At 42.9% G+C, this 19,956-nt stretch overlaps 1 protein-coding gene across 12 annotated transcripts in view; it reads left to right on the top strand.

Moving 5' to 3' along the window:
* The window catches only part of ralgapb (Ral GTPase activating protein non-catalytic subunit beta), a 144,150-nt gene that overhangs the window by 12,384 nt on the left and 111,810 nt on the right, over positions 1-19,956 (top strand). For 11 of the 12 annotated variants that reach the window (XM_087994682.1, XM_087994681.1, XM_087994677.1 and 8 more), the window contains exons 2-5: positions 6,625-6,851; positions 13,200-13,402; positions 14,349-14,512; positions 16,913-17,099. In XM_087994682.1, the coding sequence (XP_087850808.1) occupies positions 6,666-6,851; positions 13,200-13,402; positions 14,349-14,512; positions 16,913-17,099 (740 nt within the window). In that variant the 5' untranslated portion in view covers positions 6,625-6,665. The remainder of the gene's footprint in view (positions 1-6,624; positions 6,852-13,199; positions 13,403-14,348; positions 14,513-16,912; positions 17,100-19,956) is intronic. The other variant, XM_087994675.1, reaches the window with a different exon arrangement.

Here is a 19,956-nt window from a genome sequence, read left to right as displayed (position 1 = left end):
ATCAGAGAAGGTTGACTAGACAAAACTGGAAAAGGCAGGTTGTCTTGTAAAGAAAGATTGGACAGGATTGGCTAGTGATGCTGCAGTTCAAATGAGTAAGAGCTGACTTGATTGGAGCATATAAAATCCTGAGTGAGCTCTTGTGGTGCAGCGAGAATGTCCCTACCTCTGAACCAGGAGGCTGAGGCCAGTCCCACCTGTTCCAGATGTACGTAATAACATCTCTGAACCGGTTGATTAGAAAATATCTACAAAATCTGAAGGGGCTTGACTGGATGTGTGTGGAGAAAGTGGAAGAATCTGGAAATATGAGTCACAGTTTAAAATTAAGCGATAGCGCAGTTAAGAAGGTAAGAAGAATTTTTTTTCTCTGAGTCAGGAATCTTTCTCAATAAGTAGTTAAAGCTGCACATTTGAATATTTTTATGATAGAAATGGATAGATTATTGTAAGTAAATGGATGAAATGGTAAGTAGTAATGTGATGTTGAAGCTTACAATCTGTGATGTTATTTAATGTCAGCACAGACTAAAGAAGCTACTCCTAATGTGCCCTCAAAGCTGTGCAAGCATGCAGCCACTTTAAACTTCCATGCACAATGATCACCATGGCAAGCTAATGCGGCAGTGACTTCTGGTCTGGAAGTCACTGCCATGCATAGACCTTGTAGGCCTGCAAACAGAAAGAAATAGGGAATCCTACCTGCTCCTACTTTGCATGTCAGTATGTATACTTTTGTAATTTTATATTTGAAACCTTGTAATCAGGGTCTCTCTCTCTCTCTCTCCCACAGTACCAAAATTACCTTAGCCAAAGTCAAAAATGGTTCCAATCATATTTTTTCCCTTATTAATTACTCTGCAGCTGTTGCCCAACTTAATGGGGTTGCATTCAGTTATTCCACTCTTAGCTATTCCTTTAGAGCCAGAGAATCTCCAACAATGACTTTCAGTCCCAAGTTTGCATGATCACCTGTCAGAAATTCATAAAGGTTCATTGTTGACCCATTCCTCATCGGAATGCAGTCCCCTGTGGGATGATTGTTGTGTTAGAAATAGCAGTATTGCATTTGTAGAATTGCTAAACTGTTGACACTGTTTAAAATAGCTTTCTGGCTGTAGAACGTTTTAGCAAGGTCCGTTTCTTGCAGCCCTGAAAAGGTGGTAGGGGAACCGCAGCAAACCTAATACAACAATGGTGATGGGTTGGCTGTTGGACCTAGTGACAATAAAGGATCAGTGATATTGGTCTAATAATTGGTCTCATTCATACCTAATGAATCTAATTTTCTGATCTCATCTTTCTCACTGGTAAAAGTAGTTGGGCTGCATGCTGTTTTTAAATCAACTTGAATCTATAAAAAGTATTTAACAAACAAATTGCTCATTGCTCAGAAATCTCTCATTGCTTCCCAGAAATGTAATCAGATAACAGTGAATGTCAAAACAGCAAAGGAGACATTGCATTGACGAGTTTACAGTGGAGCTTACAATCACAGAAAAGCCCTTATTTCCAGGGGGTTGGCAGAGAAGTCTTGCTGCACCTGTACGAGGTGCTGGTGAGACCACATCTGAAGCTCTGTGAGCAGTGTTTTTAAGGAAAGATATTATTTCATTGGAAGCAGTTCAGGGAAAATTTCCTAGGATAGACCCTGGTATGGAGGGATTGTCTTATGAGCAAAGGCTAAATAGACTCGGACTCTACTTACTGGACTTGCAGTGAATGTGAGGTGACCTTACTGACACTGGTCTTGGAGGGGGTCTGGGGAAGGTTTATAAGAATGGTTCTGGGGATGAAAGCCTTGTCATATTACTGTGGATTTGTACTCAGATCTTGTGATAAAGGAGACCTGATTGAAACTTGCAAAATACTGAGAGGCCTAGATAGACTGAACATGGAGAAGGTGTTTCCACTACTCGAGACTTGGAGCCAAGGGCACAGCCTTAGAGTGAAGAGATGACCCTTTAGAATGGATATGTGGGGGCGTTTCATCAGCAGAGGGTGGTTAATCCATGACAGTCATTACCACAGAGGGCTGTGGAGGCTGAGTTGTTGAGTGTATTTAAGGCAGAGATAAATAGGTTCTTGATTAGTAAGGGGATCAAAGGTCATGTGGGGAAGGCCGGAGAACGGGGTTGAGAACCATTTCAGCCATAATGAAATGGTGGAGCAGACTCAGTGGGCCAAATGGTCTCATTGTGCTCCTGTATCTTCTTGTATTATGAAGCACAGGATTCTTAAAGGCCTAGACAGGGCAAATGCTGAGACAATGTTTCCCCTCATGGAAGACTCTATGTCCTCCACTCAGAGGACACAGTCTCACAATAATGGGGTGCAAACTTTAAGATTGAAATCTATGTCAGACTCCTATTTTTAGACTTTAGTTCTGCCTTCAACACCATAGTTCAACCAAACTCATCTCCAAACTCAGAGACTTAAGACTCTGCTTCCCTCTGCAACTGGATCCTTCACTTCCTGATGCACAGACCACAATCAGTAAGTAAAGGCGACAGCATCTCCCCAATAATCCTCAGAACCGGCGCCCCACAGGCTGCATACTCAGCCCCTTATACACTCATGTCTAGATTAGCGTGGTGGTGGAAAATGCGGTCGTCTCTACATTGGGGAGACTGGACACCTAGCAGAGCACTTTAGGGAACATCTCCAGGACAACTGCACCAATCAACCCCACCGCCCTGTGGCTCAACATTTCAACTCCCCCTCCCACTCTGCTGAGGACATGCAGGTCCTGGGCCGCCTCCACCGCCGCTCCCTCACCACCCGATGCCTGGAGGAAGAACGCCTCATCTTCCGCCTCGGAACACTTCAACCCCAGGGCATCAATGTGGACTTCATCAGTTTCCTCATTTCCCCTCCCCCCCCCCCCCCCCCACTTCACCCCAGTTCCAGCCTTCCAACTCAGCACCGCCCTCATGACCTGTCCTACCTGCCTATCTTCCTTCCCACCTATCCACTCCACCCTCCTCTCTGACCTATCACCTCCATCCCCACCCCCACTCACCTATTGTACTCTATGCTGCATTCTTCCACCCCCACCCTCCTCTCAATTATCTCTCCACCCTGCAGGCTCCTTGCCTCTATTCCTGATGAAGGGCTTTTGCCAGAAATGTTGATTTTTCTGCTCCTCGGATGCTGCCTGACCTGTGCTTTTCCAGCACCACTCTAATCTAGACTCTGGTTTCCAGCATCTGCAGTCCTTGTTTTTACCCTTATACACTTATGTCTGTGTGGCCACGTTAAGCTCAAACTCCATTTATAAATTTGCTGCTGACACTGCTGTAGTGGGTCAGATCTCAAGCAACAATGAGACAGAATACAGGAGAGCGGCATGGTGTAAAGACAACAATCTCTCCCTCAATGTCAGCAAAATGAAGGAGCTGGTCATTAACTTCAGGAACCGGAGTGGAGGACACGCCCCTGTCTGTATCAACATTGCTGAGGTGGACAGGGTTGACAACTTCAAGCTCCTAGGAATAAATATCCCCAACAATATATCCTGGTCCATCCACATCGATGTCATGGTCAAGCAAACACTCTAACGCCTCTACTTCCTCAGGAGGGTAAGGAAATTCAGCATGTCCACATTGACTCATTTATTTTTGTAGATCGCACCATGGAAAGCATCCCATCTGGATGCAACTGCTCTGCCCAAAAATGCAAGAAATTACAGAGTTGTGAACACAGCCTAGTCATAGAGATGTACAGCACAGAAACAGGCCCTTGAGTGCACATCGTCCAGGCTGACCAGATATCCTAAATTAATCCAGTCTCATTTGCCAGCATTTGTCACATATCCCTCTAAAACCTATTCATGTACCCATCCAGATGCTTTTAAATGTTGTAATTGTACCAGCCTCCACCACTTCCTCTGACAGCTCATACACGCATGAAAAAAATTGCCCCTTAGGTCCCTTTTTAAATCTTTCCTCTCTCACTTTAAACCTGTGCCCTCTAGTTCTGGATTCCCCATTGTAGGGAACAGACTTTCGTCTATTTAGCCTATCCATGCCCCTCATGACCTTATAAACCTCTATAAGGTCACCCCTCAGCCTCCGAAGCTCTAGGGAAAACAGCCCCAACCTGTTCACTCTCAATAGCTCAAACCCTCTAACCCTGGCATCATTCTTGTAAATTGTTTCTGAACCCTTTCAAGTTTCACAACATCCTTCCTATAGGAGGGAGGCCAGAATTGCACACAATAACGAAAACCAAGTTTCCTTCCATTAACTCCATCCACACTTCCCACTACCTCGGGAAAGCAGTCAACATCATCAAAGATCCCTCTTGCCCTGGTTATACTCTCTTCCACCCTCTTTCGTTGGGCAGAAGATAAAGCTTGAAAACACATACCAGCAGATTTAAGAACCGCTTCTTCCCTGGTCATCAGACTTCTGAGTGGACCTCTCATATCAGAGTTGATCTTTCTCTGCACTTTCTCTAGCTGTAACACTATATTCAGCATTCCGTTCTGTTACCCTGATGTAGTTATGTAAGGTACAATTTGCTTAGCATGAAAAACAATACTTTTCATTGTTTCCCGTACCATGTGACAATAATAAATCGAATCAGACGAGGAATTTCTTGTCTCAGAGGGTGTCAGCATTTGAAATTTCACATTGCATCATTTCAGTGAGATTCAGTGTCACTGTGGCAGAAGTTCTAATCTGCTTTTCCTTAAATAACAGTCAGTTGATCATTGAGAGTATTAGAGTCGTACAGCACGGAAACAGATCCTTCAGTCCACTAGTCCATGCCGACCAGACATCCTAAACTGAATTTGTCCCGTTTGTCTGTTTTTGGCCCATATTCTTCTAAATGCTTCGTATTCATACACCTGTTGCAATTGTAATTGTACCATCCTCCACCACTTCCTCTGGCAGCTTGTTCCATATACGCATCATCTCTGTGTGAAAATGTTGCCACTCAGGTCCCTTTTAAATCTTTCCCCTGTCACCTTAAACCTATGCCCTCTTGTTTTGTACTCCCCTACCTTGGAAAAAGATGTTGGCTATCCATCTCATCCATGCCCCATGTGAGGTAGAAAACAGTGGTGAATGGATTTTAATTTGGACTGGAATGAACGAGATAGTGAGTTTCCTCTTTGTGGGGGAAGGGGGTGTTGAATGCAAAATGACCGAGATGTGGGTATTGGAGGACTAATTCAGAGTTGAAGAATGATACAAATATAACAGAACGACTGCAAAAATGTCTAATTTCATGATTGTTTTGTTGTACTTCTTCAAGTGAAGTAACAACGCTCCAAAAGCTTGTGATTTCACACAAACCTGTTGGACAATAATCTGATATCATGTGACTTCTGGCTCTGTCCACTCCAGTCCAACAGGGCACCTCCACAGCATTGTCGTACAGGGACTGAATTCTCTTTGAAGTGTAATTAATAGAAGTACCTCTATATAAAAAGCTGGTAAACAGAACTGAAGTGAATGCAATTCCAAGTGTGGCATATTTTAATTTAGCAATTGAGCCAGAACTGGAAATAGGAAAACAAACAGTGCATTGTCCCCTTTAGTTTTGTAATGGAGCTGGTGAGACTGATAAAATTGCATTAATCCCTGTTAGAGCTAAATATATTCTGAGTTGAGAAGGATGTTTAAACGAAAGAATAGACATTCAGGTATGTCAAGTAACTGACTGGCAGGTAGCTCCAAGACTGACCCAGCTATATACACCTGACAAGCTTTGTTGTTTGTCTTATGGTTGACCTTGCATTACAGTCTTGATCTAGCTTTGAGTCATTCAGTTTTTATACAAATAATTGCTGCATCTGTCAGTAAGTCCCAGTATGTTTTAATTTTTTTTATCATTTGGACTACATTACTCCACACCTATCCACCTGTACATTGTGATCTTGTTGACTATTTCAAACTAGTTTTAATTTGCTTAGTGATTTTACATTTGACTTTAAACTTGTTATGCAGATTAAAGAAGGGTCAGTTTTACTCTGGGACATAGGCTAATGCTAACAAGAATGGTACTTGTTGCCAATTCTTTGTTACTCTTAAAGTTGGTAGTGGTCAGTCTTAGTCTTACTGAATCACTGTATGCTCAAGATATTACTACAATGCAAGGAATTTGACTGAGAAACAATGAAGTGGAGCTGAATTGAATGACCTCAGATATCTGTACTTGTATCAATGTCAACTATCTTGGTTTCTTTTAGTTTAAGGATTGAACAGTTTATGAAGAATTTGCTAAGTATAATGCTTTGAAATTCCAGACATAGAATTTCTATGAATGTTTGCATTTTGTGAATGCACATTGAAAAGTCAGCAAGAACCATAGCATTCGTGGAGTTCAAGATGCTACTGAAGCAAACAGTATGAAGCAGATGCTATAATTTTGCTCAAGATAATTAAATTAGATTCTGGGTATACAATTCACTGATTGATATGGTGATGAAGAAGGCGAGTGTGGTTTTTTGAGTACAAGGAGTAGCTTGAAATGCCTATTGTTTTTCTGCTGTGAAGTTTTCTGTTGTGTGCCTTCCTTATAGATTTGTTTGCTCACATAGAAAAAAGATATGATTCAAATGTTCTTTTGAAACCTTTAATCTAGTGCTGATGCCTGATTCTTTTCTTTCAGACAGATGTTGAAGTGAGTGGGTCGTGTGCCACCTTTACACCATGTACTCTGAGTGGCGGTCTTTGCAACTCATCATCCAGAGTGATCGAGGTCACATGAGCGTTCTGCATAGCTATCCCAGCACCGTTGGTAAAGATGTAGCTAATGCTGTGGTCCGTCCTCTGGGACAGGGACTGAACAGTTCTTCTGTAACGAGCAATGAAAGCATTCTAAAAACCGACAAAGAGGCAAGTCACAAGAAGATTGATCCATATGCTATAGTTAAAAATAAACATTTTGTCTGACTAAACACATTTTAAAAGTATCCCAACCTATGTACATTAAGGCAAACCAGGGCAGGACTTATACAATTGATGGTAGGGCCCTGGTGGTTGAACAGAGGGACCTAGGAGTGCAAGTGTAAAGATCCTTGAAAGTAGCATCACAGATAGACAGGGTGGTGAAGAAGAAGGCATGTGGCATGCTTGCCTTCATTGGTCAGAGCATTGAGTACAGGAATCGGGTATATTATGTTGCAACTGTGTAAGACATTATTACAATATTAACTTTTAGAATACTACATACATTTTTAGTCACATTATTATAAAAAGGTTTTTGTTAAACTAGAAAGGGTACAGAAAATATTTTCAAAGAAGTTGCCGAGACTGGAGGGTTTGAGCTATAGGGATAGGTTGGACAGAAGCCCTACAGTATGGAAGCAGGCCATTGGCCCATTGAGTCCATATTGACCCCCTGAAGAGCATCCTACCCAAACCCACCCCCAACCCTGCATTTCCCATAGCAAACTCACCTAGCCTGCACATCCTTTTCCTGGGGTGATTTTCCCCTGTAGTATCAGAGGCTGGTGGGTGACCTTATAGAATCGTGAGGGGCATGAATAAGGTGAATAGCTAAGGTCTTTTCGCTGGAGTAGGGGAGTGCAAAACAAGAGGGCATAGGTTTAAGGTGAGAGGGGAGAGATTTAAAAGGGACCTGAGGGGGTAATATTTACACATTGAGGATGATGCATGTATGGAGCTGCTAGAGGATTTGTTAGAGGTGGGTACAATTACAGCATTTAAAAAAACATTTAGACAAGCACATGAATAGGAAGGGTTTAGAGGGATTTAAGCCAAATGCAAGCATATGGAACAAGTTCAGTTTATTGTACCTGGTTGACATGGACTAGTTGGCTGAAGGGTCTGTTTCTGTGCTGTATGACTCTCTTACTCTGTTAAAAGGTAGCAAGACCAACACGACGCCTGGAGGAAGAGCGCCTCATCTTCCGCCTAGGAACCCTCCAACCACAAGGGATGAATGCGGATTTCTCCAGCTTTCTCATTTCCCCTCTCCCCACCTTTTCTCAGTCCCAACCCTCAGACTCAGCACCGCATTCTTGACCTGCAATCTTCTTCCCGACCTCTCTGCCCCAACCTGCTCTCCGGCCTATCACCCTCACCTTAACCTCCTTCCACCTATCGTATTCCCACTGCCCCTCCCCCAAGTCCCCCCTCCCTACCTTTTATCTTAGCCTGCTTGGCATACCCTCCTCATTCCTGAAGAAGGGCTTATGCCCGAAACGTCGATTCTCCTGTTCCTTTGATGCTGCCTGACCTGCTGCACTTTTCCAGCAACACATTTTTAAACTCTGATCTCCAGCATCTGCAATCCTCACTTTCTCCTAGTTGCTCGCTGAGCTGGAAGGTTCAGTTTCAGACGTTCCATCACCATATTAGGTAACATCAGTGAGCTTCAGGATGAAGCACTGGTGGTATGGACCAAATTTTGTTTGGTTTGGATGTCCTGGGTTTGGTGGTGTCATCTCCTGTGATGGTGTCATTTCCTGTTCTTTTTCTCAGCGGGTGGTAAATGGGTTCCAATCAATGTGTTTGTTGATAGAGTTCCACTTGGGATGCCATGCTTCTAGGAATTCTCGGTGTGTCTCTGTTTGGTTTGTCCGAGGATGGATGTGTTGTCCCAATCAAAGTGGTGTTCTATCTCATCTGAATGTAAGAATACTAGTGAGAGAGGGTCATGCCATTTTTTGGCTTGTTTTCTGTCTGTTTGTCCAATGTAGTATTTGTTACAGTTATAGAGTCATAGAGATGTACAGCATGGAAACAGACCCTTTGGTCCAACCTGTCCATGCCGACCAGATATCCCAACCCAATCTAGTCCCACCTGCCAGCACCCAGCCCATATCCCTCCAAACCCTTCCTATTCATATACCCATCCAAATGCCTCTTAAATGTTGCAATTGTACCAGCCTCCACCACATCCTCTGGCAGCTCATTCCATACACATACCACCCTCTGCGTGAAAAAGTTGCCCCTTAGGTCTCTTTTATATCTTTCCCCTCTCACCCTAAACTTATGTTCTTGCAAGATATTTTGTAAATGACATTAGTTTTGCTTATTGTCTGTAAAGGGTCTTTCAAGTTCATTAGCTGCTGTTTTAGTGTGTTGGTGGGTTTGTGGGCTACCATGATGCCAAGAGGTCTGAGTAGTCTGGCAGTCATTTCCGAGATGTCTTTGATGTAACAGAGAGTGGCGAGGGTTTCTGGAACTGTTTTGTCTGCTTGTTTGGGTTTGTTGCTCAAAAATCGGCAGACTGTGTTCGCTGGGTACCCATTCTTTTTGAATACACTGTAAAGGTGATTTTCCTCTGCTCTTCATAGTTCCTCTGTGCTGCAGTGTGTATTGGCTCGTTGAACTAATGTTCTGATGCAGCTTTGTATTTGTGGATGTTGGGATGATTGCTTCTATAGTTCAGTATTTGGTCTGAATGTGTTTTCCTGTAGATGTTGGTTTGAAGTTCCCCATTGGCTGTTCACTCTACTGTGACATCTAGGAATGGCAGTTTGTTGCAGTCTTCCTCCTCTTTAGTGAATTTTATGCCAGCAAGGGTATTATTGATTTCTTGAAGGTTTCCTCTAAGTTGTTTTGTTTAGTGATGACAAAGGTGTCATCTACGTAGTGGACCCAAAGTATGGGTTGGATGGTTGGCAGAGCTGTTTGTTTGAGTCTCTGCATTACTGTCTCTGCTAAAAATCCTGATATCGGATTGACCTGGATCCCATTTACCATCCCCTGAGAAAAAGGACAGGAAATGACATCACAGGAAACAACATCACCACAAAAAATGTCATCACCAACCCAAGGAAACCCAAATACATAAGTAGAAAGCGGGCTATACCACCAGTGCTTCACCCAGAGGCTCTCTGATGTTACGTAGTATGGTGACAAAACATCTGAAATTGACCCTCCCAGTTCAACGAGCAAACCTACATCCAGAACCTCAACCTGAGCTACAAATTTTCTCAAAACTCGCTAATGCTGTACTGCATTTATATATATGTAGATATTTATGAATGTATGCAATAGGTACAGAGGTCGACCTTGAGCCTGCTTCACCATTCAATAAGATCGTAGCTAATCAGAACATTGAAACTGTGATAGGCCATTCTGCCCTTTTCTGCCATCCAATGGGGTCATGGCTGACCTGTGGCCTAACTCCATATACCTGCCTTTGACCCATGACCCTTTTTTTTGTTAAACCGAGGAATCATCTATTTCAGATTTTAAACCTGTTGTCTCAAATTTCACGTTCCTCCCTATCTCCTAATAACACTTGATTGCTTGCCAAGCAAGAATCTATCTACAACTGTCATAAAAATATTCAATTACCCTAGCTCCAGTGTCTATTGTGGCAGAAAGTTCCAAAATTGTACAACTCTCTTAGAGAGAAAAGCATTCCTTCATCTCTAAAATTTTAAAACAATATTCTCAGTTCTGGATCAATAACCCAGAGGAAACAGCCTTTCCATTTTCCCCTTGTTAAGGCTATTGAAGATCATTTACTTGTCAATTGAGCCATGCTAACTTTTGTGACTCATGCACTGGAATACCCAAGTCCTCGAGTACCTCTAAATTCTACAGTCATTCTCCACTTAAGTAATACTGTGATTTTTCACATTTTCCCAAATTATACTCCATCTGACTGATCTTCACCAAGTCACTCAACTTATCTATTTTTATCTGCCACTTTCTTGTGTCTTTTTCACAACATACTTTCCTAACTGTCACTGGAGTCAGGGAAGTGTCTAGAGGACTGGAAAGTGTCTAATATAACACTTCTGTTTAAGAAGGGAGGGAGGCAGAAGACAGGAAACTATAGGTTGTTGATAAGATATTAGTGTCCAGGATTAAGGATGAGATGTGGAGTACTTGAAAGTGCCTGCTAAAACAGGGCTGAGATGGTATGGCTTCATCAAGGGGAACTCATACCCAACAAATCTGTTAGAATTATTTTTTTGGAAGTCACAAGCAAGTTGGACAAAGGAGAATCAGTGGCCTTTGGTGAGGTGCAGAACAGGAGGTTGTTAAATACGGTAAGAGGCCATTCTGTTAAGAGCAACATACTGGCATGGATAAAGGACTACCTGACTGGCAGAAGGCAGACCATGGCGATAAAGGGGTCGATGTTGGAACCACAAATATTTACATTGTATAAATATGATCTTCACAAAGGAATTTAGGGCTAACGTTTGCTGAGTTTGCAGTTGACACGTAGGTGGAGGGGCGAGTAGTGTTGAGAAAGTCGGGAGGCTGCAGAAGGACTGGTTAGGAGAATGGGCAAAACAGTGGGGGAATGTGTGAGGTTATGTACTTTGGTGGAGAGTTGTAGATTATTTTCTAAATGGGGAAAGGTTTCAGAAATCTGAAGCACAAAGGGTCTCATAAGGTGAACATGCAGGTTCTTTTGGCAGTTAGGAAGGAAAATGCAGTGTTAGCATTCATTACAAGAGGATGTACTGCTGAGGCTCTGGCCAGGCCACATTTAGAATATTGTAAGCAGTTTTGGACCCTGTATCTATGGAAGAATGTGTTGGCTTTGCAGGGGGTCTAGTGGAGATTTGCAACAATGATGCTGGGGATGAAGGGCTTGTCATTAGGAGGAGCTGTTGAGAACTCTGAGTCTGTGCTCGGAGTTTAGAAGGTTGAGGGAAGGATCTATTTTATTCATTTGTGGGATAAGGATTTTGCTGGCTGGGCCAGCAAGTATTGCCCATCCTTAGTTGCCATGAGAAGATGGTTGTGAGCTGCCTTCTTAAACTGCAGCGATCCACCTGTTGTAGATTGACCCACAATGCTGCTGGGGAAGGAATTCCAGAATTTTGACCGAGCAACATTGAAGGAACGGTGATATATCTCCGAGTCGGGATGGAGAGTGGCTTGGAGAGGAGCTTGGATTTGGTGGTATTCCCAAGTATATACTGCCTTTGTCTTTCTACATGGAAATGGTCATGAGTTTGAAAAGGTTTCTGAATAAAGCTTGCAGAATACAGTGAGGGTGGATAAAGTGGACCTGGAGGAGATGATTCTATAGTAGGTCAGATTAGGATCAGAGGGCACAGCCTCAGAGTGAAGGGATGACCCATTTAGAACTGGGATAGAGCGGCATTTCTTTAGCAAAGAGTGGGGAATCAGTGGAACTCATTGCTGCAGAGGGCTGTGGAGGCCAAGTCATTGACAGTATTGAAGACAAAGATAAGTTCTTGATTAGTAAAGGGATCAGAGGTTATGGGGAGAAGGCAGAGGAAAGGCGTTGAAAAACATATCAACAAAAACAAAGAAAATTACAGCACAGGAACAGGCCTTTGGCCCTCCAAGCCAACACCGAGCCAGATTCTCTTTCTAAACCTGTCACTTATTTTTGAAGGATCTGTATCCCTCTGTTTCCTGCCCATTCATGTATCTGAAGTGGCACATCTGAAGTGACGCTATCATGCCTGCCTCTACCACCTCAGGCAATGTGTTCCAGGCCCCCCACCACCCTCTGTGTAAAGAACTTTTCACACATTTCTCCCCTAAACTTTTCCCTCTCACTTCAAACTCATGACCCTTAGTAATTGACCCCCACTCTGGGAAAAAGCTTCTTGCTACCACCCTGTCTATACCTCTCATGATTTTGTGAATCTTAATCAGGTCCCCCTCAGCCTCCATCTTTCTAATGAGGATAGTCCTAATCTACCAACCTCTCCTCCTAGCTAGCGCCTTCCATACCAGGTAACACCCTGGTGAACCTCCTCTGCACCCTCTCCAAAGCAGCCACATCCTTTTGGTAATGTGGCGACCATGATCGATTAGTGCAGTGGGCCAGTAACCGAATTCTGCTCCTGTTATCTTATGGTCTGTCTTGGTGTTGTCTGTGAATTTAGCTGCTTAAGATGTTTGGATGAAGCCCTAAATTTGTTGTCACTGTTTAATAGATTGAAATATCTAGCAGCTATAATCACAAATAAAGCCTCTCAAGGAGAAAAACAGTCACCACACACCATGGACTTTAATGGACTTTGTGTCTCCCTGAAATTTTGGAAGGTCTCCATCTCAACTTTGCAACACTTATGTGGCATTTTTGGGGTCAATTTCTGACAACAGTTGGAGAACTGCCATCTTCCTGCTGGCTGACCAAAAATTGATTGATGTAAATTGACTGAACATGAGGCTGAATGGGACCATTGAATTCTAACTGGGTGGCTCAGAAAAATGCTTAGGAGCATGGACACTGATATTGTGCTTTACTCTCCTGGGCAGGTTAAATGGACTATGGAGGTCCTCTGTTATGGACTGACTCTGCCTCTGGATGGAGAAACAGTAAAGTTATGTGTAGATGTTTATACCGATTGGATTATGGCTTTGGTGGCTCGCCGTGACTCTATCCCTCAGCCCATTGTCAAAGAACCGAATTTATATGTGCAAACTATTCTCAAACACCTGCAGAATCTGTTTGTTCCTCGGTAAGTGTGAAAGACGTTTTGCCTCTGTTGTAATATAAAACCAGCAGGAGTGGAACTATGAGGTTATGCATCCAGCCTTGTTTTCCTTTCCATATATTTCACTGGAGAAGAAATCAGCACAGGCTGAGGTACTGGATACTCTTCAGCTCCTACCTATTTTATCCTCTCTCAGGATTGGAAAATTTACTTTTACTTTCAAGAAATTGTTTGGTATATTGAGAATATGGTTATTTTTAGCTTTTTGTTCGAATTTAATTTCAGGCTGCTGAGTTGACAATCAGCCATGATCATATTGAATGGCAGAGTAGGCTCAAAGGGCTGAATAGTCTACTGTTGTTTCGATATTCTATGTTCCTATGCTAAATCGTAGAAAAAACCCACATCAATCACCTCAAATATGTACTCCATTGAAGCATTCAATAAAAGCACAGCAGAATCAGCATGGAATGAGGTCGTGGTATGGCAGCCAAGACATAATTTATATATCCCATAATTGTTTTCCTCAAACACAGACCAAATGGAAAAGTGATTTGGGTTGAATGGTCTTTTGTCATCTTTCTTCAATAAAAGCTACATAAAATCCCATTTCTGCCACATTTAATTCAGCAGTATTTCTTTACTGCAATAAAATTCGACGGTCGGTCCAGTGGTATTACATCCATGATAACAGATTGCATGAGCTTCCTGGCTACCTTGTTGAAGAGCTGAATTGCTGGAGACTTAAATGATATCTCTGCCCATATTTTTGGTCAGGGAATAATATGTGACAAGGGGAAAACAATAGTGAAACTTAATGTTATGACACACTCAGCATCGAGATTTAATAACAAAATCAACAATAGTTAAAAAATAAATTACATTGAATTGAGATATTGCACTTATTCATCACACATTGTTTCGAAGACTTTTTTTACTTTAAACACCATTGTCTGTCTTTTGTTTTCAGACCAGACTACGCTCATAACCAGATCTCACTGTGCATGCGAGTTCTAGTAGCAGTCCAGAAATTAGCACGTGAATCTGTCAACATGTCAAGGGAAACATGGGAAGTTCTGTTGCTCTTCCTATTGCAAATTAATGACACACTTTTGGCAGCTCCAACAGTTCCAGGTTAGTATACGGGCAACAGTGACAATACTCTATGTTCATTCATATTGTGTTCTTAATGAGGTTAAAATGTTTCAAGCTATTCCACAGCGGTCTTAATCAGACATAAATTTGCGACTGTACCTCAAGGAGATATTAACGAAAGTATTGGGCGGCATGGTGGCACAGTGGTTAGCACTGCTGCCTCACAGCGCCAGAGACCCGGGTTCAATTCCCGCCTCAGGCGACTGACTGTGTGGAGTTTGCACGTTCTCCCCGTGTCTGTGTGGGTTTCCTCCGGGTGCTCCGGTTTCCTCCCACAGTCCAAAGATGTGCAGGTCAGGTGAATTGGCCATGCTAAATTGTCCGTAGTGTTAGGTAAGGGGTAAACGTAAGGGTATGGGTGGGTTGCGCTTCGGCGGGTCGGTGTGGACTTGTTGGGCCGAAGGGTCTGTTTCCACACTGCAAATAATCTAATCTAATCTAATCTAACCAAAAGATTGGTCAAAGAGAACAGGTCTTAATACGAGTCTTAGAGGAAAAAGAGCAGAGCAACATAGTTTTGGGAGGAAATTTCAGAGCTTTATGGCCCAGGCATTTGAAGGCAAACCCACCAAAAGTAGAGTAGTGAAAACAGTCAAGTACAAGAGACCAGCTTTAGTGGAGCGCAGTATTCTTAGAGGTATGTTGGGGGGGTTAGAGGAAATTAGAGATTTTTCTCTCCTATTTCATAATTCCAGCATCCACAGTATTTTGCTTTTGCCAGGGTTTTTAAATTGCTGAACAACATTTTCAGTAGTTTAATATTTTATGAATACGTCTTAAGTAATCTGAAGCACTCTCTTTCTACATCATACTGTGACCAATTCTAATACACTGTTCAGAATTAGGCTACCATAAAGCTATCTAATTACCTTTAATTTTTAGTTCAGGAAGCTCTTGATAAAGTTCTTCCAAAGTGGTTAGTTTGCAAAATCATTACACTGAAGATTGGTAAGATACTGGCATAGTTTGATATTCTCGGGATATGCAGTGGGTCATCTTGGGCTGTAGTGAGGAGAAATGCCTTTATACAGAAGGTAATGAATCAATGGACTTCTTTAACACTGAAGGGTGGAAGGAAGGTGACTGAATATATTTAAGAAAAAAGTTTTTTTTTGTGGCTAAAAGTGTCAAGGTATATGGGGACAGAACAGGACTATGGTGTCTTTTTAGTTCTCTTGAGGGATAGGGATGTAACTGGCTGGCAAGAATGTATTGCCTGTCTCTAGTTCTCCTGAATATGGGGATGAGCTTGCCTTCTTGAACCGCTGCAGTCCATTCGCTGTAGGTTGGCCCACAATGCTGTTGGGGACAGAATTCCAGGTTTTTCACCCAGCTACACTGAAAGAATGGTGATTAAATTTCCAAGTCAGGACAGTGAGTGGTTTGGAGGCAAATTGCAGGTGGTGGTTTTAGTACTTCTTCGTTTCAGACTCACTCATTTCCTCACACTGGCCACCATTAACTTTAAGTTCCTATCACCTCCATCCCCACCCCCATTTACCTATTGTACTTTTTGCTACCTTCTCCCCAGCCCCAACCCCCCATTTATCTCTCCACCCTGGTGGCTTTCTGCCTCTATACCTGATGAAGGGCTTATGCCTGAAACATCGATTTTCCCGCTCCTCGGATGCTGCCTGACCTGCTGTGCTTTTCCAGCACCACTCTGATCTAAACCTAAATTTAAGTTGCCAAGTGCAGCTATACTTTAAGGGTGTATTATTGCAGGAGTTATTCTTTCTATTAATTTTTGGCTTGTGGGTGTTGCTGGCAAATCCCATCCCTAACTGCTCTTGAAATATCTTCTAAATTTAAAACAAAAATGTAGTGGATGCTGGAAATCTGAAACAAAAACCGAGCTTGCTAGAGGAATTCAGCAACTGGGTTTTGAAGAAGAGTTACTGAACTCAAGTGTTAACTCCGTTTCTCTGTCCCTAGATGCTGCATGTAGACTTTCATTGACCTTCTAATGATTGAATGAGACTGGTTATTAATCAGCTTGTGTTTGAGCATACAAGAACCAGCTTATACTGAATATACAGTTTTAGCATCAAGATACTATATTTTAAACACTGTGTAGTCATGATAATGAAATTTTGATGTTATGGTCACTACATTCAATCGGTTATTCCAAAATTACTGCATTTCATTCAGAAAACATATACATTTCTAAACAATTACTGTAATTGGAAATATGTTCTATTTTTGTAGTGTATTAATCACATATTCTTGCAATACAGTAAAAGGCCATACAGCCCATCTTGCCTTTGTTGGCCTTGAGAAAGTTATATAAGTATTCCCACCCTTTTGCTCCTTCCAAATAAACGTGTAATTTTGATGCAGATCTAAAAGTAATTTGTATGCTAATTTGCTTATCTTTAGGAGGATTAGCAGAAAATCTTGCAGATAAATTAATTGGTGTACTGTTTGAAGTTTGGTTCCTGGCTTGTACGCGATGTTTCCCGACGCCACCGTATTGGAAGACTGCTCGAGAAATGTTGGCCAATTGGCGGCATCACCCAGCTGTGGTAGAACAGTGGAGTAAGGTCATATGTGCACTGACCTCTAGGTTAGTATATATAGACATGGCATGTTTGCAAAATCAACTTGGCAAAAGGGGTGGCATGGTAGCTCAATGATTCGCACTGCTGCTTCACAGTGCCAGGGACCTTTAGGGGACTGTTTGTGTGGAGTTTGCACATTCTCTCTGTGTCTGTGTGGGTTTCCTCCAGGTGTTCCGGTTTCCTCCCACTGTCCAATGATGAGCAGTTTAGGTGGATTAGCCATGCTAAAATTACTTGTAGTATCCAGGGGTGTGCTGGTTAAGTGGATTAGCCATGGCAAATGCAGGATTACAGGGGTAGGGTAGGGACAGGTCTGGGTTGGATATTCTTTTGAGGGTTGGCGTAGACCTGATGGGCCAAATGCCCTGCTTCCACTCTGTTGCGATTCTGTGATTCTAAACCTTGGACAAAATTGTGATAGCAACGAGCTTTTAATAAGCTGTATTCTTCATGTTCATGTACTTTTCAAAATCAGTGAACAATCATCCATGTGCTTATCCAAGGACTGTTCAAATGCCCCTAATGTGGCTGAGTTAATTACATTGGCAGTCAGGGCATTCCACGCCCTTACCAGTCTCTGAGTAAAGAACCTGCCTCTGACATCTGTCTTAAATTTATCACCCCTCAATTTGCAGCTATGCCCCCTCGTACAAGCAGCTGTCATCATCCTAGGAAAAAGACCCTCACTGTCCACCTTATCTAATCCTCTGATCATCTTGTATATCTCTATTAAATCCCCTCTTAGCCTTCTCTCCAATGAGAACAGACCCAATCCCTCAGCCTTTCCTCATAAGACCTTTACTCCAGACTAGGCAACATCCTGTTTAATCTCCTCTGCACCTTTTCCTATGCTTCTACATCCTTCCTGTAATAGGGCGACCAGGACTGTACACAATATTCCAAGTGCTGCCGCACTAGCGTTTTGTATAGTTGCAGCATGATGTTGTGGCTCCGGAACTCAATCCCTCTACCAAGAAAACCTAACACACCATATGCCTTCTTAACAGCACTATCAACCTGGGTGGCAACTTTCAGGGATCTATGTACGCGGTCTCCAAGATCCCTCTGCGCATCCACACTACCATGAATCTTTCCATTGATCCAGTATTCTGCCTTCCTTTATTCTTCCCAAAGTGAATCACCTCACATTAAGCATTGAACTCTATTTGCCAGCTTTCAGCCCAGTTCTGCAGCTTACCCAACTCTCCCTGCAACATTCTTCCACACTGTCCACCACTTCACCGACTTTAGTGTCATCTGCAAATTTATTAACCCATCCACTTATGCCTGCATCCAAGTCGTTTATAAAAATGACAAACAACAATGGTCCCAAAACAGATCCTTGCGGCACACCACTAGCAACCGCACTGCACCATCAACCACCACTTGGTGCTTTCTTACAGAAAGCCAGTTTCTAATCCAAAATGCCAAACCAACCTCAATCCCATGCCTCTGCATTTTCTCCAACAGCCTGCCATGTGGAACCTTATCAAAGGCTTCACTGAAGTCCATGTACACCACATCAACTGCCCTACCTTCAACCACATGCTTGGTCACCTTCTCAAAAAACTCAGGTTTGTGAGATGCAACCTGCCCTTGACGAATCCATATTGACTATTTAGACATAGACATAGACATAGAAGAATACAGCGCAGTACAGGCCCTTTGGCCCTCGATGTTGCGCCGATCCAAGCCCACCTAACCTATACTAACCCACTATCCTCCATATACCTATCCAATGCCCGCTTAAATGCCCATAAAGAGGGAGAGTCCACCACTGCTGCTGGCAGGGCATTCCATGAACTTACGACTCGCTGAGTGAAGAACCTACCCCTAACTTCAGTCCTATATCTACCCCCCCTTAATTTAAAGCTATGCCCCCTTGTAATACCCGACTCCATACGCGGGAAAAGGTTCACACTGTCAACCCTATCTAACCCCCTAATCATCTTGTACACCTCAATCAAGTCACCCCTAAACCTTCTTTTCTCTAATGAAAACAGCCCCAAGTGTCTCAGTCTATCCTCATACGATCTTCCTTCCATACCAGGCAACATCCTGGTAAACCTCCTCTGCACCCGTTCCAGTGCCTCCACATCCTTCCTATAGTATGGCGACCAAAACTGCACACAATATTCCAGATGCGGCCGCACCAGAGTTTTATACAACTGCATCATGACCTCAGGACTCCGGAACTCAATTCCTCTACCAATAAAAGCCAGTACGCCATATGCCTTCCTCACCGCACTATTTACCTGGGTGGCAACTTTCAGAGATCTGTGTACATGGACACCAAGATCCCTCTGCTCATCCACACTACCAAGTATCCGACCATTAGCCCAGTACCCCATCTTTTTGTTATTCTTCCCAAAGTGAATCACCTCACATTTAGCTACATTGAATTCCATTTGCCACCTTTCTGCCCAGCTCTGCAGCTTCTCTATATCCTGCTGTAACCTGCCACATCCTTCCTCACTGTCAACAACTCCTCCGACTTTCGTATCATCCGCAAACTTGCTCACCCAACCTTCTAACCCCTCTTCCAGGTCATTTATAAAAATGACAAACAGCAATGGTCCCAAAACAGATCCTTGCGGAACACCGCTAGTGACGGCACTCCATGAAGAAACTTTGCCATCAACTACTACCCTCTGTCTTCTTCCATCCAGCCAATTCCTAATCCAAACCTCCAACTCCCCCTCAATGCCATATCTCTGTATTTTCTGCAGTAGCCTACCATGGGGAACCTTATCAAACGCCTTACTAAAATCCATATATACCACATCTACCGCTTTCCCCTTATCAACCTCCTTCGTCACCTTTTCAAAGAACTCAATAAGGTTTGTGAGGCACGACCTGCCC

The sequence above is a fragment of the Chiloscyllium plagiosum genome, unplaced genomic scaffold, assembly GCF_037043375.1.
Source record: "Chiloscyllium plagiosum isolate Xiang-an unplaced genomic scaffold, Cpla_swu_hap1 HiC_scaffold_15, whole genome shotgun sequence".
In the NCBI taxonomy this organism is placed as follows: domain Eukaryota; kingdom Metazoa; phylum Chordata; class Chondrichthyes; order Orectolobiformes; family Hemiscylliidae; genus Chiloscyllium; species Chiloscyllium plagiosum.
This window is presented reverse-complemented; position numbering and strand designations above follow the sequence as displayed.